This window comes from Crotalus tigris, unplaced genomic scaffold (genome assembly GCF_016545835.1).
Source record: "Crotalus tigris isolate CLP2741 ecotype Arizona unplaced genomic scaffold, ASM1654583v1 scf7180000017740.2609645, whole genome shotgun sequence".
Classification (NCBI taxonomy): Eukaryota; Metazoa; Chordata; class Lepidosauria; order Squamata; family Viperidae; genus Crotalus; species Crotalus tigris.
This window is the reverse complement of record NW_024096606.1, coordinates 1547383-1574446: the sequence shown is the minus strand read 5'-3', so window position 1 is coordinate 1574446 and position 27064 is coordinate 1547383. Positions and strand designations below refer to the sequence as shown.

Genomic DNA, 27064 nt, shown 5'->3' with positions numbered 1-27064 from the left:
CATGGTCCAATCCAATGGTTGGCCAGGTCGGGGTTTGCCGGCTAGGTGCTTCGTCCGCAGCAGCTCCTTTAACGGATGGACCACCGTGGCAAAGGAGGTTATAAATTGCCGGTAGAAATTAGCAAACCCCAGAAAGCTCTGCAACTGGTGGCGCGTCTTGGGGGCTTGCCACTCCAGTACCGCCTTTACTTTGTGAGGATCCATCTCTACACCGTCCCCTGAACTCCAATATCCCAGATAGTCCAGACGCTCCTGATGGAATTCACATTTCTATAGTTTTACATACAAGTGAGCGTCAAGGAGTTTTTGTAACACCTGCCTTACGAGACAGACGTGTTCCTCCATGGTGGTGGTGTAGATCAGGATATCTTCAAAGTAAACCAGGACCCGCGGTATAGATGCTCATGCAACACTTGATTAATCAGCTGCATGAATACCGCAGGGGCCCCTTGTAGCCCAAACTCGGAATTGAAAACTACCGAGTGGGCAGTTAAAGGCTGTCTTCCACTCGTCTCCATGCCATATCCGCACCCTGTAGTACACTTCTCAAAGGTATAATTTGGTGAACACCCGCCCCTTGCCCAACTGGGCCAGCAAATCCTTCATAAGCAGGAGGGGATATAGATGTTCAACACAGACTGCAATGAGTCCTCGAAAATCGACACACAGACGAAGTGACCTGTCCTTCTTTTCCTTGAATAACACTGGGGCAGTGATCTGAGAATGGGCTGGCTGAATAAACCCCCTTTCCAGATTCTGGTCAATATACCATTGCAGCTCCTCGAGTTCCTTGGGCGCCATGGCATACATTCGGGGCTTCGGGAGTTTGACCCCCAGTATAATCTCAATAGCGCAATCCGTTGGACAGTGGGGCAGTAACTGGTTACACTCTCTCTCACTAAACACATTGGCCAGATCGCTATACTCCTCCGGGAAAGGGTCCATTTCCCCTCCCCTTCATTTTGTGGCTGACCCGTAGTCATGTGCACCAGGTCCTGGTCTTTGGAACTCGGGCTAGATGGTTGGGGCCAACCCTCAGGTGTAACCGACGGTAACCACCTTCCCACCAAATAGTAGGGGCCCATTTATCTAACCAGGCCAGACCTAGGATTACTGCCTCAGTCATGGATGGAGCGACAGTAAAACGGAGGACCTCCCAATGTGCCCCAGCTCCAAATGACGTGAGTGGCTGCCCCCCCCCAGCAGGGACCCATCTACCTGCTCAAAGCAGACAGGGTGGGCCAACCAGTGCAGTTTGATACCACTCTCTACCACTACTGCTGTACTTATTAAGCACCACATACACCCGGTGTCTATAAGAGCCTGACACTCCCTCCGCACCCTGGTCTGTGGACTGACTAACACTATGGGTAGGACGAAGGGGCATATGGGCTCACTCACCATCGGGTCATCTGCTGTGTCATCTTGACTTTCATCATTGGCCACCCAATACCTCACCACTACTGTGGCATCCTCATCCACCAGAGGTACCCACTGGAGCGTTGGGGTCATCGCCTGTTTTGCCGCTCTCAACCTCTCTGGCCCTTTTTCGGTGTTGGAGTAGGCCCACTGGTCGTCGCGGGACTCCGTGGGGTGGAGGCTGGACATTCGACTGCCCGTGACCTGGCTGATTACACCGGAAGCAACAGAAGGCAGACCCAAAGGAGGGCCAGGAGGCCTGGCAGGCTGATTGATTGGCCCTGTCCACCCTCCCGTGGTCCCCCCAATGGCCTCTGCAGCTGGCTGGTGTCCCCTTCCCCTCTGTGGAACTCTTTCAGGCCTGTATCCAGATCCACTGCCACTTTACACTACTCTCAAAGGCAGTGTGGCACACCACGGTACACACAGGCCTGGCATAGTTCTTGATCGAGGCCTGCCTGAAAATGGTGGACCAGCAACCGCTCTGGCCAAGAGGAACACAATCTGCCCACCAGGCTTTGGAAATCCCGGACATAATCTGCCGCAGACCGGCCCCATTGTTTCAGCGACAGGATCTCTGCTTCAGCCCGCTGGAGACGTGATGTGTCTTCAAACTGGGCATGCAGGGCTTCTAAGAGCAGGCCTGCGTTGCCCAATTCCTGGGTGTGGTCACTGTAAAGGACAGCAGCCCACGCCACTAACTCCCCCTGCAGTCCTGCTGTGACCGCCAACACCATTGCCCATTGAGATGGGTACATACGGGCATAGCGATCCAGGTGACTGATCACATGACTCAAAAACATGGCCAGCTGGTCAGGGTTCCCATCGAATGAGATGGGTATGGGTGGCGGTCCCCACACGCCTCCTGGACCCCACGGAGCTGCAGGTTGTCCGATGGCCCCAGCAGCGTCACCTCGAGACCCAGGACCAGGGCCTTGTGATCTTGGTGTTCTGCCTGCAGATGCAGCCCAGGCATCACCCCCTGACCCACCTGGCCATGTTGACTGGAGCTGCATGGCTGTCCCACCGGACAGAGGACCTTTGGCCCCTGGAGCGCTCAGGGTTGGTGGCAGCTGAAGCCGCAGACTGCTTAGCCAAAAGTGGGATGACTCGGTGCACCCTGAGGACCCATCCTCCCGTTGCCACGAAGAGGCTCCCTGGTAGCTGGCCTCACCAAAGCGGTCACGTAATACGTCCATCGTGTACTGGCCAGGGGTAGTTGAGTAACTCCATTCCTCCTCCTCATCCCCCGTGACATGCCTCTCCCTCCATTCCATGAGGGACAGCTTGGCGCTTGGTGTGCGTATCTGGCTGGTATCCACATGAGCCAAAGCCGGATTCTGCCACCACTCCCCCAGGACCGGTGAAGCCGTGACCTCCTATGCCTCAACCAACAGTGCCGTGGGCTGTACTGTCTTTGGCCTGACCACCGGTTGCTCCTTTTGGCCCTCTGTGGCTGGGTTAGGGCCTGCTGCTCCAACCGGAGCAGCCTCCTCCATCTCCTGAAGAACCTCCTGTTTGCCCTCCACCATTCCCTCCAAGAGTAGGGGTAAGGGCAGGGGAAAGCAAACAAGACAAGACTTACTGTCACAAACATCCTTTGTCGTCCAGGAAAGCAAAAACCAGGAACGTAGGTACAAGGTGAAATCAAGGGTTTAATCCTTAACAAGCAAAAAGTCAGCACTGGGAGTGAATTGCTCCCAGTGCTTTACATAACTGTGCCACACCTGAGAACCCCACCCCCAGCTGCTAACCACCATCTGCCTGACTATTCTGAAAGCCTCTTCCATTCAGCTATGCCCTTCCTCTGGAGTTGCCCCGCCCTGCTGTTTTCCAATCTGGCTGCCCAGGCTTGGTTCCACGCTTCCAGGGTCTTCCGAGCCTCTGCTGCTCCAACTAGCCGGCAACGCCCTCTCCTTGACCCCCAGAGGCCTCCTGCATCTCTCTGTGTCAGATAGCAATCGGACACGCCAGTCAGCTGCTTCGCTGGTGGCCGCAGGCTTTGCCAGCTTCCTTCCGCGCCACTCAGTTGTTTCGTGGCTGGCTGGCTGCCTGCTGCTTCAGCCCATCGACGGCGGCTCCCCTGGAGGTACGTTGTCAACCGGCCATCCCCCCACAGTCCGGCGATTCCATCGGCGGCTCTGAGCTCCCTGCCCCGGGAGCAGCAAGCCGTTGGGCCGCAAAGAGAAGGGGGAACAGAAGGCCGTACTTGGCAGCCAGTTGGTCCGTTCTTGCGGTTAATGCGGCACTGGCGTCTTCCCAGCTCTGTGGCGGCATCCGGCATTGGAGTGGGGCTGGCAGCTGCATATCACCCCCCCCAACCGTGATTGGCAAGCCCTGTGGGGCTTGACATCCTGACTTCATCTTTGTATGTTCTCTTTGTCTGCTGATAATCAGCTTTAGTTATGTTCCCCTCTTTCCATTTTTTGTATTTGTCCTTTTTGTCTTTCAGTTTATTAGAGAGATCTTTGTGCAGCCATGCTGGTTGTCTTGGATGTCTTGTTTTTCTTTCTCAGTGGTATTGTGCTGGACTGGGCTTTTATGATCACATTTTTCAGGGTTTCTCATGCTTCTTGGGTTGCTTTCCCCTTTAGGATTTTCATCCTTGGGATCTTTCCTAGGTTCTCTCTGAGTTTGTTAGTCAGCTCTTTTGAAGGCCCTGGTTGGATTGTTTTCTGTTGCTAGTGTTTGTGTTATATTAAATTCCAGTATGACGTGGTCGCTGTTGCTCAAGGTTCTGGTAAATGTTAAATGTATTGATAAAGAATGTTAAATGAAATGATAAAGGGAAAGAAGATGCAGATGAGGGAAAGAAGAATGCTACAAAACTGAGAATGAGAGACAGATATGTGTATAGAAAGAAAAGGATAGTTCAATGAATAATATAGTTAATGAAAGCAAGAAATGGTTAAGATTAAAGGGGGCAAAGAAAACATGGAGCAATGAAAACAAAAGATTGTTTTGGAAGTGGATAGTCTAAGCAAGAATGCTGCAGCAGACTGAATGAATTTAGAATAAAAATTATGGAATGATTTGGGATATTGAAGTAATATCCTAGAGCAGTGATGGCGAACCTTTTAGAGACTGAGTGCCCAAAAACTGGCCCCACCCCCGCTTGCCTGGAGGGCCACTCACTGCCTCCAGGGCCCGCCACAGATCGCACAGGCAGCCCAGCAGCGCCATGGCAGCCACACCCTCTGCCCGCACCCCACAGCATCAACTGTGCACGCTGCCTGGCTACCATGTCCTTGGCTGTGCTGCTCCGCGTGGGCCACACTCTGGGGCAACTCTCCTCCAGGGGGCTCCTGGTAAGGAGGGGGTCGTGGGGGGAGGCAAGGCTGGGGGTTGTGGGCGGAGGCAAGGCTGGGGCAACAGCATGTGTGCCCACAGAGAGGGCTCTGAGTGTCGCCTCTGGCACCCATGCCATAGGTTCGCCACCACTGTCGTAGAGATTTATGCACAAATTGTGATTTTGTTGACAAGTGGAATTGGAAAATGAAAACTGCAAAAGTGCTCCAAAAAAAAAAGGTCATAAAATGCTGTGAATGAAATGTGTAGCAAGTAGTTCAAAACTGAGAAGGATGAGGGTGAAGATTCATTGTCCAAGCTTGTGGGTTGGTTTCCGAACATTTCATTACCAGGCTAGCTAACACCTTCAGCAGAGTTCAGGGGATGTCAGTGTCAGTGTTCATCTGTTTATAAGGGCTTCGTATGATCAGTAGGTCTTGTGATGGATCAGGTATAGGTGTGTCAAGTGAGGGTCTTGTAATGGGTTTTGTAATGGGTCTTGTGATGGGTCAAGTGGGAGTCATCAGTGGGAGTCTTGTGAAGGGAAGGTTACATCATGTGAGGGTCACTGGGAGGTAAAGTGCTGATTGGGGGGGGCTTGTGTGGGATGGTTGAGGGTCAGTGGCTGTCTCTTGTTAGCTGTGCGATTGATTTGAATTCTGAGGGGTTTGAAGACTATTATAGGTCAATGTGTCTGTTTATGGAATTGCTAGTGGAGGGCCAGGCTTTGATAAACTCATAAGCATGGCAGGTGGTAGCGTGGGCGATGATTTTTGTGTGAATGATCCTAAATGTGTAAGAACTGAATGATCCTATATGTAATATTGATAATGTGAATCCATATGAACTTTTGTTTAAAAGATCATGTCACGTCAGTTGAAAACCCAAGTGCAAATGTTGGGCAGACTGCATGATGCAATAAAAAATGCATCTGGAATTTATTATACAGAAATAAGACATAAGGTCAAGACTGTATGGATGCTGAATGAATGTGGACTCAGTAGAAAAGTCAACAGTTAGTGTGAAACAGCTACCTTAAGATGATTTTGTTATATAGAAAGGATAAATGGATTGATTGCGAGCTACGGTTGACTGGCAAATCCATAGCTGAATGTGGTTCATGAGGTTCTGCAGGAAAACAAATCAAAGCACAAAAGCAATGAATGAACCAGAATATGATGGAAACAAATATAATTTGCATGCCTTGAAAAGTATCAATGTTCCTATATGGTCATTTTGTCCTGGGCTGCTGGACTGCTCCTTCCTGAAAGCACCTCAATCAGTGAATCTCTGTTTTTGTTTTCTATTTATTTACTGGATCTTTAAAAGAAAGTTAGTTGGAGGAACCCAGGAAAGCATTTTTAACAACTTTGCCAGTAAAATGGGGAAGACAAATCTCCTTCTTCTTCACTGATGGAATGATGAAATGATGGATTTAAAAAAAAACTGATAAGAATTCTCTCAAATGTTTTTATAGCACAAATGATAGGAAAAAGTGTAAAATGGTAGCATTTTTTCACCTTAGAAATTATTTGTGTACAATTTAATTTTTATACTTTTATGTTTAATTCACACAGACATTCATTTCCTGTATTTTTCAGTAGATTCCCTCTCAACAATATTCAGATCAAAACATAATCCTGGGATGGTTGTCTGTGGTTCATATTATTGCACTCTTTTGTGCACTGATTGCACATAGTGGATTGTTAGTCTGTTTTGCAGCATCTGTATCTAACAATTTCCAGAAGAGAGAATTTTTGTTTTTCATCTATTTGAATCTCTCTCTTTAAAAAAGAAAAGAAAAAGGTGTTGGTGTGCATGTGTCCATATATTTGCACACTGGCATTCTAAAGCTTTCATTTCTAGAGAATAACATTGGTCCAGTTTTTAACTGGCCTCTTTTTGTGAGTGTGTTAAATCTGTAGCTAGGTTCACTGTCAGCTTTAGGCAAACTACTGAGCTGTTATTAATCTGCTTCCATGGTAACTGCTGCTTACAAGCCTGAGGGCAAAATTTTGTTCTTTTGCTAAACAGCACAAGAGGTTCTAGTGATACTTTAGACAAAATGACCATTGAAAGGCAATTGCATTGATGTGTATCAGTCATGCATATTTTAAACTCGAAGTATTTTGGTATCTTGGGATAGTGCACATGATCACTATACTTTCACATTCTATTTTTAATATTTTCCTGTGCAGTTTTTTTATTGTTATTTATGCCATTTGTATTTGCATTTTACATATACAGTAAGCTTTTATCTCCTCAAAGAGAGATATAATTTACATAATTTAAATGGAACAATTCTTTTCTTGGTAATTGCTAATATCTGGATAGTGTTTTCTTTTTTGTATGCCACCCACAATTATATTTAGTATCTTTTTATTTAATTAAGGAAATTATACTAATAAAATTATTTCATAAAACAAAAAGATTGTGAAGATTTAATCACAAATCTTTTGAAGCAACTCACAATGAATCCACAAAAAAAAAATTGGTGGAAAATCTATTTTATTGACCAAATAAAAAGAATGACTTTCTCATTGGCTTCTGCTTTTTATGTGAAAATAGTATTGTTGAAAGAAAAATCAGGTCCAGTTTCAAGCCAGGAATAAAAAACATTGGAGGCTTACTCCTTAGGAAAGAAGGTATTGCTTAGCAGAACCAGCAACAGCATGCAGTTCTGGGACAGCTGACAAAATAGCTGAGTGAGTAGATGGATCTTTATAGGATTCTGATTGAGATGCTCCAGGGGGCTGTGCAACATAGTGAGCCTTGTGCCTTTCCTATTCTAATAGTGGTGGGTTAATCCTATTATGTCCTAAAGCTCATGTCCTGTCTTTAGAATTTGGGTGGGAAAATGTAAATTCTTAATCCCATCAGCTGTGGGGGCTGAAGGTGTTTTGTTTATGAATAGATTAGCCCAGTCTTTTTTAATAGGTAGAAAAATATCCATCTCTTCTGCTTGAGGAAGACTGGGGCTGCTTTCTGTCTTTGTTAAGATTTTTCTCCATTTATCCTTTGGGGAAATATAATATTCTGCCTCTTTTTAATATTAAGAATAAAGGATATTTTAATCTGGGGAGGGGGGGCTTCCTACAATCCCCCCTTTGTACCATATAAGTGTGTGTGACACACTTTTACTGGCACAAGATTAAGAATTGATCTGATCAGGGAGACTTGATGGGTGCTTTTATGGGGGGGGGTGTCCAGGGTGCGGGGAAGCAAGTTCTCAAATTGTTAATGCAAAGGAGAAGGCATTGATAGAGGCAGTAGAAAAGGATCCCTGCAGTGGGTCCCGAAAGGAGAGCTTTCAACCCATGAAGGTCTAGAAGCCAGGGCAAAAGTTCTGTGAAGTAGAAAATTTTTTTATGGTATCCAATATTCTGTGCCAATTCTTTTGAGATGTTTGATGTCACTTTCTGTGAACTTTCAGCCACATTTGAAGCAAACACATGCCCCAAAATTCTTCGCAGCTATGGTTTTGCCTTAGTAAATAATTACTGGCTGCCCATTTTCAAGGGTTGCTTCCTGAATATGCCTTAGCTTTTAGTTTAATACATCCAGGGTTTGTGATGTCAAATTGGGGTTAGCCAGTGTGCAAGCCAGTCTATTTTAATTTCCTAAATTACACACAGTGAGCCCTAGGACTCCCACTAATGAGTCTACCAGTGCAACATATTATGCCTTACTGGGCAGCATCATTTGTAAGTCACAATCAGGGGTTGGGGTTTGGAGATCTCTTTTCTGTTATCTCTTCAATGTGTGCATATGGATTGTTAATCATCTGAAGTGGCATGCTGCCTCCCATGGAATTGGCAGTAAGGTATGACTGCATGGACCTTAGTGCCACAGAGCAAGAACCAGCCTAGGGGAGCTTTACATGGAGGTAGGTGAAGGGGATAGCCTCAGTGTGGTTCTGAATGGTGTGGGTGCGTGGACACACTTCTACAAGACAGGTAATACAGATTTCCCTCCCACCAGACAGAAGTCTGAGGTGTTTGGGACTTGCTGGGCCAACCACTTTCAAAAATGCATACATTTAACTAGTTAATTACAAGATAAATGAGGAAAGGAAAACAAAAACTTTACAAGGAGTTTCCGCCCTCCCCCCATTGTCTTTCCACTTTTCTTCTGAGGCTTTATGTGGGGGGGGGGCAATGAATCCAAAAGTCCTTCTTTTCTCTGCAGCTTTCACAGGCATCTGGGTGATGTAGAACCTGGGAAGATCTGTTCCACTCTGGTTGCATGGTGACTTTCTAGTAGATGACTGGATCCAAACCCAATTCCCCGGCTCAAATGAATGGAGGGTCTCTTTTGGAGGCAGCATCTGGGTCAGTGTGCTCTGCTTCTAAAGGTTGCGGAGTTGTCTGTGTAGGACTGAAATATATGAGAACAGGGCCCATTCCTCCTTTTGTGGGTGACCATTCCAGAAGAGGCTGTAAGGACCCACCCCACTTTGCATCTTAAGAAGACAGAACTCTTGGAATAATTCTTCCAACAGGAATCCTTTATTAAGAGAAAATGTTTGCAGGCATTCTAGACAGGACTTGGGTTCCAAGCTCTCCCATTCGAGGTTTTAAGGGGTTCCCCAGTAGTCCCACACAATCACCCCCCTCTACCAGTGACAGTTCAGGCATCACAATCCCACCCCTGTTTCCTTTCTACCGGCTGGATGGAGACTTCAGAGAAAACTACATGAAAGGTAAATAGCCTCCTTTTTTATGATAAGGCCTTTTGGTGCTATCCACATTCAAACCCTTTGAAGTTGTACCAAAGGAAGTGAGGGCCATAAAGCCCCTTTGTTCACCCCCTTCTCTTTCTTTATGACAGAATCCAGAGAGAGCAGAAATGGGGTTTTCTATAATTGATAACTGGAGATGAAGTATAATTGGATTCTGACATCTGGCCCCCTTAAAAATAAGAGAGTTCCACCTGAAAGAAAACAAAACAGGTATACAAGTTAGTCAGGCTTGTTAGGATACTCTGTGTGAAACTTCTTCAATAGCTTCGGGGCTCTGACATGACGTTTATGGACCCACTCGTTTTGTGAGGGAGGGAGGTGTTTCCAGGCAACTAGGTACTGAGTTGCTCCATGATATCTCCTAGAGTCAAGGATTTCCTTTATTTCGAAGTGTTGTTCGCCCTCCACCATGATTGGAGGTGGTGGGGGGGGATTTTTGGCCATAGAGGTGACTGATGCTCTCTTTTCAGCAAGCTGCAATGAAAAATTGGGTGTATTTGCCTGAGATTTTTGGGTAATTCTAATTCTACTGTTACTGGATTTATGATTCTTTTAATTGGAAAAGGTCCTATATATTTTGGTCCAAGTTTTTTACAGGGCTGTAGGGACTTTAGGTATTTTGTAGATAGGTACACCATTTCACCTATAATGAATGGTGTAGGCTCAATCCTTTTTTTATCGGCTTGTGCTTTGTATGCCTGCCTAGCTTCATCTAGTGCTTTTCTAACTATTGGCCAGGTGTTTTGTAGTTTTTCCATCCATTCTTTCAGTGATGGGATCATTGGTTCGTTTGGGGTTAATTCTGGCATGGGGCTGAAACTTTGACCGTTGGTTATTTGAAAAGGAGTGTAGCCTGTTCTGGAGTGGACTGCATTATTGTAGGCAACTTCTGCAAAAGGGAGTAAGTCTGTCCAATCACTTTGCTGAAAATTTAAAAAACATCTTAAATATTGCTCAAGTACTGCATGACAAAGTTCCGTTTGTCCATCTGTCTGAGGGTGATGGCTAGATGTCAGTCCTTGAGTGGTCCCTAAGAGGGATAAAAATTCCTTTCAAACAGACGTAAATTGCACTCCCCTATCAGAGATGATGCGTTGGGGTGCCCCGTGCAATCTGTAAATGTGCTGGATGAAAAGTTTTGCTAAGGCCTTTGCAGTGGGAATTTTTTGGCAAGGGATAAAGTGCACCTGTTTGGAAAATAGGTCCGTGACTGTCCAGATAACAGTATTCCCATTGCTTTCTGGCAATTCCACTATAAAATCCATGGCTATTTCCCTCCAGGGGGCTGAGGGACTTGCCACTGGTTGTAATAGCCCTGGCGATTTCCCTTGCAACCTCTTTGCTGATGCACAGGTTGGGCAGCTGGCAACATAACTTTCTATGTCCTTTTTTATTGATGGCCACCAAAATTGCCGTTTAATTAAGTGTAAAGTTTTTACAAATCCAAAATGCCCTGCTGATTTTGTGTCATGGCAAAGGTGCATGAAAGTGACTCTTTGAGTTGTTGGTATATATAACTTTTCCCCTACCCAAGGCAACCTGTCTCTCATTGTGCACACATTTTTGTTTTTCTGGAACCATTCATCTGTTTCCAAACTTTCTCCCTGGTAAATGTTTGAGCTTGAATTGGAACTGGTGAAAATGCTGGGACCAGCGGGCTTGTTTGGGATTGAGTTTCCTGAGCGTTTTCAGGGCTTCCAAATTTTTGTGATCAGTCCACACCTGGAAGGGGATTTTGTTGCCTTCCAGGAACTGTCGCCATGTGAGTAATGCCCAACGTATCCCATAAGCCTCCTTCTCCCATACGGGCCAGCGATCCCATCACTGAAAGAATGGATGGAAAAATTACAAAACACCTGGCCAATAGTTAGAAAACCAGTACTAAGGCACCCAGACATGGACAAGCCCTTCGTAATACAGGCAGATGCAAATGATGTGGCAGTGGGGGCTGTTCTATTACAAGAAAATGATGATGGAGTATTGCAACCCTGTGCATATACATCCAAGAAACTCATAGAAACAGAACAGCGCTGGCCTGTATGGGAGAAGGAGGCTTATGGGATACGTTGGGCATTACTCACATGGCGACAGTTCCTGGAAGGCAACAAAATCCCCTTCCAGGTGTGGACTGATCACAAAAATTTGGAAGCCCTGAAAATGTCCAGGAAACTCAATCCCAAACAAGCCCGCTGGTCCCAGCATTTTCACCAGTTCCAATTTAAGCTCAAACATTTACCAGGGAGAAAGAACTTCCTGGCAGATGCACTATCTCGCATGCCTCAATATAACAGCACACGAACCACAGACTCTAAAGCAATAATGGCAGAGTCACAACTGGCAGCACCAGTAACCACAAGAACCCAAGCCAAATTAAAACCACAACTGGACAGCCAAACTGGAATTGAATTCAGAAAAAGTTTGGAAACAGATGAATGGTTCCAGAAAAACAAAAATGTGTGCACAATGAGAGACGGGTTGCCTTGGGTAGGGGAAAAGTTATATATACCAACAACCCAAAGAGTCACTTTCATGCAGCTTTGCCATGACACAAAATCAGCAGGGCATTTTGGATTTGTAAAAACTTTACATTTAATTAAACGGCAATTTTGGTGGCCATCCATGAAAAAGGACATAGAAAGTTATGTAGCCAGTTGTCCAAAATGTGCCATGGCAAAGAGGTTGCAAGGGAAAGTGCCAGGACTATTGCAAACAGTGGCAAGTCCCTCAGCCCCCTGGAGAGAAATAGCCATGGATTTTATAGTGGAATTGCCAGAAAGCAATGGGAATACTGTGGTCTGGACGGTCACGGACTTGTTTTCCAAACAGGTGCACTTTATCCCTTGCCAAAAGATTCCCACTGCAAAAGCCTTAGCAAAACTTTTCATCCAGCACATTTACAGTTTGCATGGGGCACCCCAACGCATCATCTCTGACAGGGGGGTACAATTTACAACTACATTTTGGAAGGAATTTTTATCCCTCTTAGGAACCACTCAGGGACTGACATCTAGTCACCACCCACAAGAAAATGGGGGGGCTGAAATAATGAACTCCGTACTTAAGCAATATTTAAGATGTTTTCTTAGTTTCCAGCAGACCGGGTGGGCGGACTTACTCCCTTTTGCAGAAGTTGCCTACAATAATGCAGTCCACTCCAGCATGGGTTACACTCCTTTTCAAATAACCACCGGTCAAAGTTTCAACCCCATGCCAGAGTTAACCCCAAACGAACCAACGATCCCTTCACTGAAAGAATGGATGGAAAAACTACAAAACACCTGGCCAATAGTTAGAAAGGCACTAGATGAAGCTAGGCAGGCATACAAAGCACAAGCCGATAAAAAAAAAAGGGTTGAGCCTACACCATTCATTATAGGAGAAATGGTGTACTTATCTACAAAATATCTAAAGTCCCTACAGCCCTGTAAAAAACTTGGACCAAAATATATAGGACCTTTTCCAATTAAAAGAATCATAAATCCAGTAACAGTAGAATTAGAATTACCCAAAAATCTCAGGCAAATACACCCAATTTTTCATTGCAGCTTGCTGAAAAGAGAGCATCAGTCACTCTACGGCCAAAAATCCCCCCCACCACCACCTCCAATCATGGTGGAGGGCGAACAACACTTCAAAATAAAGGAAATCCTTGACTCTAGGAGATATCATGGAGCAACTCAGTACCTAGTTGCCTGGAAACACCTCCCTCCCTCACAAAACGAGTGGGTCCATAAACGTCATGTCAGAGCCCCGAAGCTATTGAAGAAGTTTCACACAGAGTATCCTAACAAGCCTGACTAACTTTTATACCTGTTTTGTTTTCTTTCAGGTGGATCTCTCTTATTTTTAAGGGGGGGCGGATGTCAGAATCCAATTATACTTCATCTCCAGTTATCAATTATAGAAAACCCCATTTCTGCCCTCTCTGGATTCTGTCATAAAGAGAGAGAAGGGGTGAACAAAGGGGCTTTATGGCCCTCACTTCCTTCGGTACAACTTCAAAGGGATTGAATGTGGTTAGCACCAAAAGGCCTTATCATAACAAAGGAGGCTATTTACCTTTCATGTAGTTTATCTGAAGTCTCCATCCAGCCGGCAGAAAGGAAAAAAAGGGTGGGATTGTGATGCCTGAAACTGTCACTGGAAGAGGGGGATGATTGGGTGGGACTACTGGGGAACCCCTTAAAACCTCGAATGGGAGAGCTTGAACCCCAAGTCCTGTCTAGAACGCCTGCAACCATTTTCTCTTAATAAAGGACAGAGGCATTGTTGGTCTAACATAGGAATAGAGAACAGAGGATAAGAAATGGAGAGATGGAGTGGAGTGGGTAGCTTGCAGGCAGGGTTTGAAATTCTGCATTTGTTAAATAGACAGATAAAATCCACGTATAACATATACAGTAAATGCAAGAATAAACTTTTTTTCTCTAAATGAACTTAAAACATTCCCTCCAGACAACCTTAAGCTGTTAAAGGTACAGAGGGAAGGAAAAAGGGAACACAATTCTTTTCACCCTGTTTTGCTAGCTAGGCAAACTAGATTGAAGATATTTTCCTTTCTTGTGGCTTATTTTAACATATTTTTTTTCCTAGCAGAATTTTAAATTCCTGTCTCTAGGGATTAGAGACATTTAACAGTTACATTTACCTAATACACAAAGACTTTGACACACATACACACACAAAGACAAGGGAAAGAGAAAAGGAAAGAAAAACAGAACTCTCAAGTTTTCACAACCTGGTCATTCCCACCATAAATCTCAGATAATTCAAATTAAGGAAGGCAGAAGTCTTAACAAACATATTAAGTGGTTTCATAGAAGAGAGAAAGGGGAAAAATCAATGTTACTATATATTTTCTTTTCTTTTTAAGTAGGACAGGCACCAGCCTCTCATCCCAAGCCACAAGCAAGTCTCCTAGAGGGGATCCTGGCAAGACCCTTGAACTACAGCTTCCCTTGTTCCCCTTCCGATATGAGGTTCAATCGGCTTAGCCGGGTCTCCCTTGTGGCCAAGCTTGCCTGTCAGTTTACGAATAAAAAAGGGTCCAGGAGGACTCTGGTTTCCTATCAGAGTAAGGGCATCTCCTTCCATGGGAATACCCACCAATGGTTTTGAGACCAAAAGGGGGTCCAGGATGACCTGCTGCTCCCCTTGCATTGAATATAGGGACCTCGTTCCAACGGCCTACCTTGCCTCATGGTTTTCAGATCCAGGAGAGTCTGGGAGGATCTGCCGCTCTCCTCAGCAGTGAGTACGGGCACCTCCTACTGAATGGACTTGCTCAGTGATTTCCCACCTGATTGCCCAGGTCTGACTCTCTCACTTACTTTTCCATTCCATTTTCACACAGCCTCTCTTTTTTGCCTAACAGAAGATCCTGCACTCTGGCCAAACCCCGTTGCTTTCCAGATCTAGGTGTAGCTAGGAAAGGCACAGAGGGAGCAGAATCCAGCTGTGTTTGAGAGAAGGGTCCTTTCACTCACACACAAAGGCATACACATATTTTCCTTGCTGTACTGGGCTTTAAAAGTTAAAATTTAGAGGTACTCACCTTCTTTCCAAGCAATCATTGAGCTTGAGACTCAAAACTCCCTTTACTACCCTTGCTCCAAATGGGCAAGGTCCAGGAAACCCACCCACAGACACAAGTGGTCTGCTACTGGCAAGGTGGAGGCTTATCCATGCCCAGTCCATTGGTCAGGTTAGCTTGGAGTCCCATATGGGGTGCCCAATTGTTGAAAGAAAAATCAGGTACAGCTGAGAATAAAAAACATGGAGGCTGACTGCTTAGGAAAGAAGATTCTTGTTTATTGATGAGCAGAACCAGAAACAGCATGTAGTTCTGGGACAGCTGACAAAATGGCTGAGTGAGTGGATTGATGTTTATAGGATTCTGATTGAAATGCTCCAGGGGGCTGTGCAATGTAGTGAGCTGTGCCTTTGCTATTCTAATAGTGGTGGGTTAATCCTATTATGTCCTAAAGCTCATGTCCTGTCAAATAGCTTCTTTTGACAAGAATTAATAGTTTTGTTTCATAGCACTTGTTCAATGTGCTTCTCATTGTATATCCAGGGAATATATAAAACCATTTGTCAAGAATGTGAATGTTCTCAAAGCCAGATGAGGGTGACTTTTAATGTGGAGAAATCAAAATTGAGAGATGAAACAAATTTATATAGAATTGAATCTGGATTATCCTGGGACATATATGTTTGCCTTAGTTCATAAGATTTATGTACGTTTTTCAGCACTGTTGGGGCAAGAGGGGCAAACCAGCCCCTTTACTGGACTTCCATGAAGTTTTGGTCCTGATTATTACTATCCATTTGGAACAGTGCTCATTTAAAAGCCACTTTTTCAAACAACTGGGGAGCAGCAGGACTTCATGGAGTGTATACTGAGTTTCAGTGACAGAAGTCTAAGAGTATCTAGAAATCCATCAGACAGATTACCAGCAAGCCCCATTTCATTGTAGCAGCAGAGTGTGAGAATCCTTTGCTTTCCAAGGACTGAACACAATACAGCATAGCAAATCTGTACACATTGCTTTATTGCAGTACATAATTTTACCTTCCCTAGTAATAGACTATTACTCTCCACTCTTCTAGGATTTTCAAGGTAATATTGCCATGTAAATATGTCTTTAAAACTCAGCTTTTTAATACTTAATCCAAACAAAATCTCAAAGTCTATAAAGTAGCATACAATCTTTGCCTTTCCCCTAAAGTTCTTGTTCCATGTCTTTTTTCCTTTTCTTTCTTTCTTTCTTTCTTTCTTTCTTTCTTTCTTTCTTTCTTTCTTTCTTTCTTTCTTTCTTTCTTTCTTTTTCTTTTTCTTTCTTTCTTTCCTCCTTCTCCTTCATTTATATAGCTGTCTATCCCACCAAATTACTTTGGGTGGCAAACAATAATCAGATAAAACTGTGCTAGTTGGAATGGAGTGTTGGTGTGATTGTTCCTCTCCAAATTGTAACTAAGTTCCAACAAAGCTCCAGTCAGGACTCCCACTACGATATGCTGCTCATCAGAGTTTGTTGTCCTAGTAGTTGAAAGATTGCTGCCAATCTCCAGATGTCACCTCCGCATCCTGTCTCTGTGTTGTTTACTATCACCTTTCCTCCTATACTCCTCTCTGTTAGTGTTTGCTTTAGTAAGTGAAGGAGTTGGGTGGCAGTCACACTGCCTCTGGACGGGGACACATCCTTCAAAACACTAAGGTGTCATTTAACAGTGGCTTAGATGCTTATGAGTAAAGTTATGAATGAATGTACAAATGTATGAAGGAAATGAGGATGGGATGTGTTTCTACCTGACTGCAGCTGCTTTGTCAAAGTGTGCATAGCAACCCCAACTTGGTCCCTTACAGAGAATGATGATTCCTTTATTGTGACTTGCCCCAACATTCTTTATTCTCTGTCAGTAAATTCTTTTGAGCATTTACTCTAGTTTGAGTCTGATTGTTAGCTGTTTTGGCTTGCTGTATTACTTAGATTTTGTTTGCTTTCTATATTTAATGTAACAAATTCATTTGGTATGATGGATACCACTTTCCTTTGCTGTCCTAATCTACCCTTCTTCTTTCTGTACCTGACATAGAACAAATAATTTCATTAACGCAATGAAATTATTTGACTTCAGTTCCTATGCTTATCTATGCATTCAGATCCTACAGTTAGTTTATTTCAGTAAGGAAGGGATTAACAATCTCTGCAAACACCTCCCCTGTTACATTCCAGGTTGTCTGACATATATGAAAGGGTTTGCTCCATGGAAGGAAATATTATTGCTACAATTTCATCAAATTATGTTCCAATACAACTGTTACATATATCCTTTTCAAAGAGAACTATATAAAAGTATAGCTCAAAAAACATTTGAATTGTATTGTTGAAATTTGAGAAATCTGATCCTATCATAAAGCTGGGTTTTAAATATCCAATTTCGTTTTTAAAAATAGCTAAATACTGTAATTCTTTCAGTCATAGAAGACAATGAAATAAATACGTAAATTCTGGTCTTTCTAACACTTTGTCCATATTCAGACATCAAATTGGATTAGTTCTTTTTTTTTTTTTGCAAGTCAAGACTGAGGGGCACATGACATGGATTTTGTAATTTGTTAACTAACAGAGTTATTTTGTATTTTAATTTGATGTATTTTCTCTGTTTTAAAATAATGTTGTTCATTACAGATTGGAATGTAGGAAAACTTTTATCCTATAGATGTATGGATTGATTAGATAGCCTTTAACATTTTTAAACTGAAAAGATAATTTACAGATAATATTACTGATAATAAAAGTTTGTTAGTACAAATTGGGGTCTGGTTTATCTCTTTTCTGAACTCCAAACAATCTTTTTTCTTACAATTTACGCCCCTTCTGATGTCAGACCTCATTTTAATGAACATGGGTGATATTATGGGATGCAAATATGTAACATGTTGGGCTACATGTAACTGATTTCCTATGCAAAGGTGAGGCTACTTTTATATTGTCCAATCAACTTTCCTCTTTCATTTTTCTTTGTTATGTTAACTATAAAAAGAAATGTAACATGGGGCTCGAGGTTCTCTCACCTTTTGATAGAGAGACCGCACTTTATCAGAATACTCTAATAAACTGCTTTTAAATGATCTTCTGACTCTGTTGCTTATTGAGAAAGTAAACCAAGGCAAAACCTAGTGCCATATTTGGCTATCAAATGGCGAGCCAGCCACAAGGTCCCTATGTCAGCCAGTACTTTCTTGGGCTACTAATTATCAATGGAAAAGCTCATTTCAAAAGAATTTCTTTTGATATTGATTTTTATCTGAGGTCCAGAAGACTGCTGTCAGAGATGCAAAATATCTTTTTAAGGAAGATTATAAATTATAAAGGGGCACTAAAATATCGAGCAGCCATCCATCCATCCAGATGAAGTTTATTCAAAACAAGTCTGGTAACTGTTGAGTTGTTAACTTTTCTTTCAGTTTCTAGTGAGTGAGGGAAGGTTCACTAAATGACTCTGAGTCTATTGATATTCTAATGAGCGAAGTAAAGTTCATTAGTTGATCCTGGAGAGATGGAAATCTCCTCGATTGTAAAACAATTTGGGCCCACATGGCATGGAAAGCCATGAAGAAAGGAAAATGTTGTTCTTCCCATCTGGGGTTCAGTAGGTAAGTTTAGGCTGTCTGTCTGAATGGGAAGTTGGAATACTGAATACTCAGATCATTTGGATGTAACTTCTGTTCTGTTGATGTGTCTCTATAATAATTTTCTTAAAGCTAACAGGATTGGAATTGAATTGAAATTAAATTGGATAGAAAAGAGACAGGGCTTGTTAAAATGGTGTGCAAATGTATGGGCATCTGAAGGTAACTTAGAATATGTTTACATAAAAATTCCTTTATCTATGTATAATCCCAATTGGGCAGCTGCAGCTCAAAGCAAAACAAAAATGAAAGAAAAGAAAAAACTGTTGACATGTTTGGCCAGCCAAGAAATTAAAAATTGGGCTTCTTGGTTTGGCTTAAAGCAGTGGGGAACAGATAGGCAATGGTTAGGGTCCCCCCCCCCCACATTACATTTTTATCAGAATCATTCCTTGCATTTTCCTCACTGCCTGGAGAACAAGCCATAAGTTGCCCTAGGAAATAAAAAGTGGAAATTTAAAGGGACGAAACCTCCACAGGTCTGGGAATGATGTTAAATGGTGTGTGTGTATGTGTGTGTTTCTAAGACCTGGGGGGGGAGGGCTAGTTAACCTTTTCTTAGTAATTAGAAGGACAATAGAATGTATTAAACAGAATTGCAATGAACCCATAGAATGGAAAGATTTTGGTATATGTAAGAGTAACACGAGAGAGAGATTGACAGACAAAGTATGAGTTTTTATGCCTGGCCAGGATGAAAGGTGAGAACTTTGATCTTTTATTTTGTAAGAGAGCTTAATGAGTTAAATTGATAATTGATCTATAGAAAACTCATAGAAACTTATATATTTCTTTAGGAGTGTGACAAAAGAGAGAAAATACATCAAATTAAAATACAAAATAACTGTTAGTTAACAAATTACAAAATCCATGTCACATGCCCAGTGATGGGATTCTAATAATTTTAAATCCAGTTATTTGCCCTAATGACCATTTTAAGTATAAAAAAATGATATACTGAAAGGTAGTTTATTATTTCATGCATTTAATACTTAAATAAGAACAATAAAAGAGATACACAAAAATTCCTAGAACTGTGCAATTCCTGAAAGTTTTCAAAGAGCTCAAAATAGATTGTTATAAGAAAGAGTTTTAAAATATTAATGAAAAAATATTAAATAATACCTGACAAAAAACAATAACACTGTTAAGATATTTCTATACTGCTTCTTGATTGGCGTCCTTAGTTGCAATTTTCTTTGCTTTTATTTTAGCATCATTGGCTGTGTGATTTATTAACCATCTTTTCACTGTAGTGTGGGATCCCATTCCTTTAGAAGTAGGCTGATGACTAATAGTCATTGTGTTTGATATATCAAAAACAGTTAGGCGATGTCATGCCTCCGTCCGAGCCAGAATCCGAGGAAGATATGGAGTTCTCTGTTGAGGCCCAGGAGGGGGAGCTGAAGGCGGTGCACCAAGTAGTTTGACACCAGCTGGAGAAAGTCAAGGAGGATTACAAACGACCGTTGCTGACCATCATCGTTGAGATGTCCCTCCATTATCTGTGGGTGATCGGGTTTGGCTTTCCACACGGCACCTACCCACAGCACAGCCATCGAAAAAACTTGATCAACATTACTTGGGGCCGTTTCCAGTCGAAGCGGTGATCAATACGGTAGCGTTTCGCTTGTCATTGCCCCAGACCATGCAGATTCACCCAGTTTTCCACAGGTCATTGCTGGTTCCAGTCGTGGCTGACGATCCACATCGGCCGGCTCCACCACTGCCAGGTCTGGCAACCCCTCATGGAGATGTGGAGTATGAAGTAGACAGTATTCGGGATTCACGTTGGTTGCAGGGCCGGTTTCAGTACCTTGTGGCGTGGAAAGGCTATGGACCTGAGGACTTCATGTGGGTCGATGCCACTGACATTCACACCCCTTGTCTGGTCCATGACTTTCATGCCCGGTTCCCACACTGTCCCAGTTCACATGGTCCCAGGGAGGGGGTCCTGCAGAGGGGGGAATAGTGTCATCCCTCCGTCCAAGCTGGAATCCAAGGAAGATATGGAGTTCTCTGTTGAGGCCCAGGAGGGGGGTGTCTGTGGCTTTGGAGGACTGTAGGGAGGAGCAGGCTGAGGCAGGACAGGGCTCTTCAGGTTTGGAACAGGGAAGGCAGAGTTCAGGCGAGGAGCAAGGCCCTCTCCCACCAGATCCTAGAGCAAGGAGAGCAGAGAGGAGGAGAGAACAACAGAGGCAGGCTCAATTGCTCAGGAGGAGAGCGTCCCGCCCCACTCCACAAGGCACACCTGGGGATTAAGATTTAAGGAGACGCTGTGGGGTGGGGCATTTGCGAGGAACAAACTATCTTGAGATAGTGAATTGTGCTCTTGTCTTTGTTTAACCTGGACACTTGGAATTACGGACCAGTTGGTTTCCTGCTTCACAACCACAGTCTGCATTTCTGGGTCTCTCCTTGCAGACTGCAGGCAAGCTGAGAGTTAAAAGGACTCTTTTATGTTTTTGTTTTGTTTTCATGTTATCTGTCTTGCCTGGAGAACATTGTAAACTTCCCCGGCTGTATTGCAATTGCCTTTAGCCAGAGGCAGCTGAGAGGAACGTATTTGTGTGCTTTGTTTGAACTCTTGCCAGCATATGTGGGAGCTTTTGGGGAACATTGGCAGTAATTAAAGGATTGTTGCTCTTGCCAGCCGACTGCTTTGCCTCCATTCGGGACCCTGGGTCATCACAGGCTACTTCTCTGAACATATGTTCATCTTTGAAAAACCCCTTTCTGCTTCTGCTGCTTATTATATTAAAATGCTAAACTAAGGTTTGATATATGAAATTGAATTTCTATTATTTAAATTTAATTCATAGCTCTTGGTATAAAATAGGAAAGCCCATTCTGCTACAAAGAACTATATTAGAGTTTAATGCATGAAATCGCAGAACCCTTTAAGAGCTTTCCTGCTCATCATTAGTTACACTCTGTATAGCTAGACAGGAAAAAGTTCCAGAGCCACAATCCCAGCTAATATTATGAAGTGTCTATTCCTGAAATTACTTCTGAGAAGCACCACCTACCATGTTTCCCCAAAATAAGCCTGGGTCTTATATTTATTTTTGGGCCAAAGAACCCATTAGACTTATTTTCAGAGAATGTCTTACTTTTTTCCTGATACCTGCCTCGCCTTGCGGCGGCGGTACCAACAACCCCATCTAGAAGCCATGGGGCTGCTACCTCAGTTCTTCTCTATCATGCCAGTGCCGCTGCCATAAGATGAGGCAGGTGGGGGAGCTGCCCATGTGCCTTGCAACCACTTACTGTGCTGAAGAGCCCCCACAGCTAGGCCTTCCATGTCCCAACATCTATTGTGCCTCACCTGTTTGATAGTGCTTCTCCCACTTTCTCCTTCTTCCTCCGCCTTTGAACAGCCCTTCATTCCTGTTGCTTTTTCAGTCCCAGATCTTGGTTTGACTGGAGCCTGTGCAGAGGGTCTTTGGAAATGAAGCCTGGATCAGGTGGTGTGGGAACGATTCCCTTTGCTTTTGGACTGGCTCTGAAACGGCCAGACTAGTGTGCATTCACGTGCCTCCAATCCCTTGCTTGCTGAAATCTGGCTTTGCAGCAAGCAAGGGGATTGGAGGCACGTGAATACATGCTAGTCTGGCGTCTCAAAAAAATGGGTTTTTTTCCCTGCTCTTGGATTTTCACTGCCAGATTGTTTAACTTTCTTTAAATTTTATTTGATGCGGAATGCAGATCCTTCCCATTCTGCATCAAGTAAACTTTAAAGAAAGTTAAACAGTCTGGCAGCGAAAATCCAGGAGTGGGGGAAAAACCCTGGTCTCATGTATGGGGAAGGACTTTTGCTACCAGACTGTTTAACTTTCATTAAAGTTTACTTGATGCAGAATGGGAAGGATCCACATTCTGCATCAAGTAAACTTTAAAGAAAGTTAAACAGTCTGGCAGCGAAAATCCAGGAGGCAGCGAACAGTCTGGCAGCGAATATCCCCTTCCTTGATCCTAATTCTATAATATGCCTCCCACAGGTCCAACTTAGAAAATATTTTTCCTTTCGATAGGTGGGCCAGCATATCTTTCATGAGAGGCAGGGGATACACATTTTCCACACATACAGTGTTCAGATCTCTATAAACACAGAGATGAAGAGACCCATCTTTCTTCTCTCTGAACAGCACGGGTATGGCCACCTGGGGTCTGGCTGGTTTTATGAACCCATGGGCCAGTTTTTTGTCAATGAACCTACGTAGTTTGCTTAATTCCCTGGGGGTCATCCAATACAGCTTTGGCTTTGGTAACTTTGCCCCAGAAACGATCTTGATAGCACAGTCTGGGCCAGTGGGGAGCCAGTTCGTCTGAACCCCTTTCACTGAAAACCTCAACCAGATCCCGGTACTCCCTGGGTATGGTTTGCATGGCCTCACTGCTCAAAGTGGCCACTATCTTCCTGATCTGTTCCCTTCCCAGGTGGATTCGTTTGCCCGATAGGGGGTTCTTTTCTCTGGGGAATTTCAAACATCCCTTTCTCCAGTCTATCAGCAGATTCCATTTTTTCAACCACGCTAACTCCATTCCAGGTGCCATGATGAAGGTTAAAGTCTCTGAGTGGCTTTATGTAGGGGTTCTGTAGCTAGCATGGCTGGGATGCCCCCTGCAATGGATCTGCAAGTTGGCAGGAGGAGATGGAGTTTCTTAACCTCCTTAACTGAACCCCTAATTTCCCGACTAGGACTGGACTGACCCGGCATCTGGTGCACCCTGAGTCTAAAAGGGCAGTCAGAGTTACTTTTCTTTCTATGCCTGTAATTAACAGTTCTATGGGCATGGACATTGGTGCGATCGGCCCACTTACCAATGGGTTATTGTCGTAGTCACTTTCTGGCATCCCGTGTTCATCTTCTGGTGGGGTCGGAGTTTCACCCCTGGTTTTGGGATTGGACAGGACTCCACAACCTCTGCGCTCCATGTTTTTAGTGTTGGCTGGGCTTAGTCGAGTTTTCTCCAGATTGCCGATCACCTCTTTTTTTGGAGTTTTGCTGCAGAATTCCATGGCACGATGACCTTTTTTGCCACATTTGAAGTAGGTAGTTGAGCGGGGGGGGAGGCACAGCTGAAGTTTTTGCTGTTTCTCTCTTCTTCTCCAGTGGGGACCGTTTCCACGTTTTCCCAGAGTAGTACAGGTTGCAGTGCTGGTCGATTTCCACCTCTTTGGCCAGGAGCACCAGTCATGTAATCGAAGGAGGGCACCCCTAGCCATACACACTGATAAGGGATGATTCCCAGGCACTTCACCAGATCTTGCAATGGATTGGAGATAAGGCAGATGGCCCTTGGCACATTCCATTCCTCTTTTCACACCCAAAGAGATATATTAAAGTTGAGGAAGAACAAAGTAGAGGAAGCACAGCCATAAGCCCCCCACCCAGCAGATGAAAGCCTCCCCGCTCCCACTAGAATGGCAGAGCCCCAAAAAGAAACATTGAAGGGGTTTCTGACAATCAGTTTGTATTTACATTGGGGATTACCTGGCTCCTATTCTTCACTCATTAAATTGCAGAAATATCCTAATGTAGCATATGGTGCATTAAATATGTTTACATTTTATTGTGTTACCTAAAATATATATTTCTTTCCTTTTTTTGTAGCATAGACTATTTAAGCTTTTTCATCATCAGTAACTGTTAAGATAAGATAACCTTTATTGTCATTTTTTTACTGTGGGCACAACGGCACACATCAAAAATGAAATTTAGTTGCCCGCTCACAAAGTGAAACATATACATGAACAACATACTATGAACAACATATGTATAGACCCATACCTCTACATATGCGTAGCAAATAAATATTAAATACTGTCCATCTTGAATATATAACGAAGGAGGAAGCTTGAGAGTTCACAAGATTAATGCTGTATGGAATGAAACTATGGCTGAATCTGGATGTTCTGCTACGGATACCACGAAGCCTCCTCCCAGAAGGTAACAAGGAAAACAGGCCGTGAAAAGGATGTGTAGTGTCCCAGATAATCTTACGGACCCTGCTCAAGCAACGCCTCTGTGCTACGTCCTGGATGGGAGGGAGGGAACTGCCAATGATCTTTTCGGACATTCTCACCACTCTCTGCACCGCCTTCCTGTCTGAAGCAGTGATGCTTCCAAACCAGACTGTGATGCCATATGACAAGATGCTCTCGATCATCCCCCTGTAGAAAGTGGTCAGGACAGGAAAGGAAGACGTGCTTTTCTCATGTGATGCAGAAAATGCAGGCGCTGCTGTGCCTGCTTCGCCAGTTTCTCACTGTTGAGTGACCAAGTTAGCCTATTCGTTAGCTGTTGTGGAGTTAAATATAATTATGATCTTTATTTTAGTGAAAAGTTCTTCACTTTTTGCGACCCCCAGATTTCCTTTCCTGCTTTGTTTGTATTGCTCCATTGGTTTTTGGAAGCTCACCTAATGCTCAGAATTAGGTTTGGGGGGAAAATATGAAAAACGTCAGCTAGTTGCTTGTGTGGCCAGAATCAATTCCACAAGCAGGAGAATTATCACTATTGTATTTTAAAGTGACAGGTATATAGGGAAGTTAATTGGTTAAATTAAGTGCAACCCATTAGTACTCATGGTTTATATCAAATGGAAATCTAAATAATTGTTCTCAAATGTCCCCCCCCCCTTTTTTTTTCTTGTCTAGGTTGTTTTGAATGTTGCATTAAATGCCTGGGAGGAGTTCCATATGCTTCACTTGTGGCAACAATACTCTGCTTCTCTGGAGTAGCATTGTTTTGTGGCTGTGGTCATGTGGCTCTTGCAGGAACTATATCTATCCTTGAACAGAATTTTTCCACAAATGTGACTGATCATGCTTTGTTATCTGAAGTGTAAGTGTGAATCTATTTTTTTCTTTATTCAACAAAGACAGTGAAATTATTAGCCAGTGAAATTGCCAGAGCAATGATAACAAATGTAAGCCATGTTATACATGTCTGTTCTTCAGAGAGATCAACACTTGAATAGAGAATTTATCAAAAGGAAAATGTATTAATTTCTGGAAAACTTTTCAAAATGCTATATGGTTACTAATGATATTCAGTGGGGCTAAAAGTGTAATGAATAAAAATTGGCTGCTAGGATTCAGTATGTACTTTCGCTTCAAATGTTTTGTTTAATTCAACAGGGGAAAGAAAATTAAATGTAGCAATCGATCTCAGAAAGAGGGCATAGTTATCTAACTCCATAACAACTGCTGGAGGGAAAAAACAAGCTGTTGCCAGGAGATTAAACTCACTAAAATATACTGGAGAAAAACATGAGAAAGAAACACTGCAAATTTTAAAGATAAAATAATAAATATAATAAGTAACTTGAAGGTTTCATGAAATTTCTTTCATCCTTGTGACAGAATTATATGGAAGATGTATAATAAACTACGATCTCCATCCTAGGCCTGAAGCTAAAGTATATTTAAAGCTTTAGTTTCTATTTTCATTGGGATACAGAGCTCAGCTTGTTTATAACTGGTCATTGCAGTTGAATTAAACAAATACCCAATGTATTATATAAAAAATAAAAGATAAAATTAGTCTTTATAAATCAAGATTGCTGGATTTATCTAAATATAAAAATATGTTTCCTAGTTGAATTATGATTCAGCAAAGCAAGGATACAATTTACAAATATACTTTATTTTACAAGCTTCTTAATATAGTTATTTCACATTTGTCTTACAACTTTTAGAGCATTTTGATGAAAACATTAAGAAAGTGGCTTTTTCTTAAATTCTTTTTAAAAAGCTTGAGGTCTAGATTTATATGAAGTCTGGAAAATCAAATACTTTTCTTTCATTAATACCTCACATCAAAAGAGAGTATGAAAGTATTTAATTACTGATCCATAATGGCAACATTATAAATAATATTGTTGCTTAAACATTCTGCCATCAAAGAATATTAAGGGCATTACATCAAATATTTCAGCAGTTGGTTCTTATCTCAAATTGATTTTATCTATTTTAAATAAATGGCTTATGTATATGGAATTTATTAAGTAAACTCTACCAATAGCTTATACTGAAACATCCTCCATAGCCCTTAAATCAGGGGTGTCAAACTCGCAACTTCACGTGACGTGTCACGATGTATCGCAACTTTTTTTCCATTGCCAGCAATGGGATGGGCGTGGTTTCGGCATGACGCATCTGGCGCACAGGCCAGCAGTTTGACACCCCTGCCTTAAATTATCCCAGCAGTTTAGAACTCTTAAGACAAAATCTTCAACTCCAAGTAAGTGTCTGCATCAACAGAGAGGAAATTTGAGATACTAGAAACTTTCTGAGCTATTCTTTCTGCTGCAAGATAGTAATAGTAGTAAAGTTGGAAGGGACCTTGGAGGTCATCTAGTCCAACCCCCTGCTCAGGCAGGAAACCCTACACCATTTCGGACAAATG

At 43.0% G+C, this 27064-nt stretch overlaps 1 protein-coding gene across 5 annotated transcripts in view; it reads left to right on the top strand.

Moving 5' to 3' along the window:
* GPM6B (glycoprotein M6B) overlaps positions 1 to 27064 on the top strand; it is a 259232-nt gene that overhangs the window by 216562 nt on the left and 15606 nt on the right. For all 5 annotated transcript variants that reach the window (XM_039339845.1, XM_039339849.1, XM_039339844.1 and 2 more), the window contains one exon: positions 25312 to 25498. In XM_039339845.1, the coding sequence (XP_039195779.1) occupies positions 25312 to 25498 (187 nt within the window). The remainder of the gene's footprint in view (positions 1 to 25311; positions 25499 to 27064) is intronic.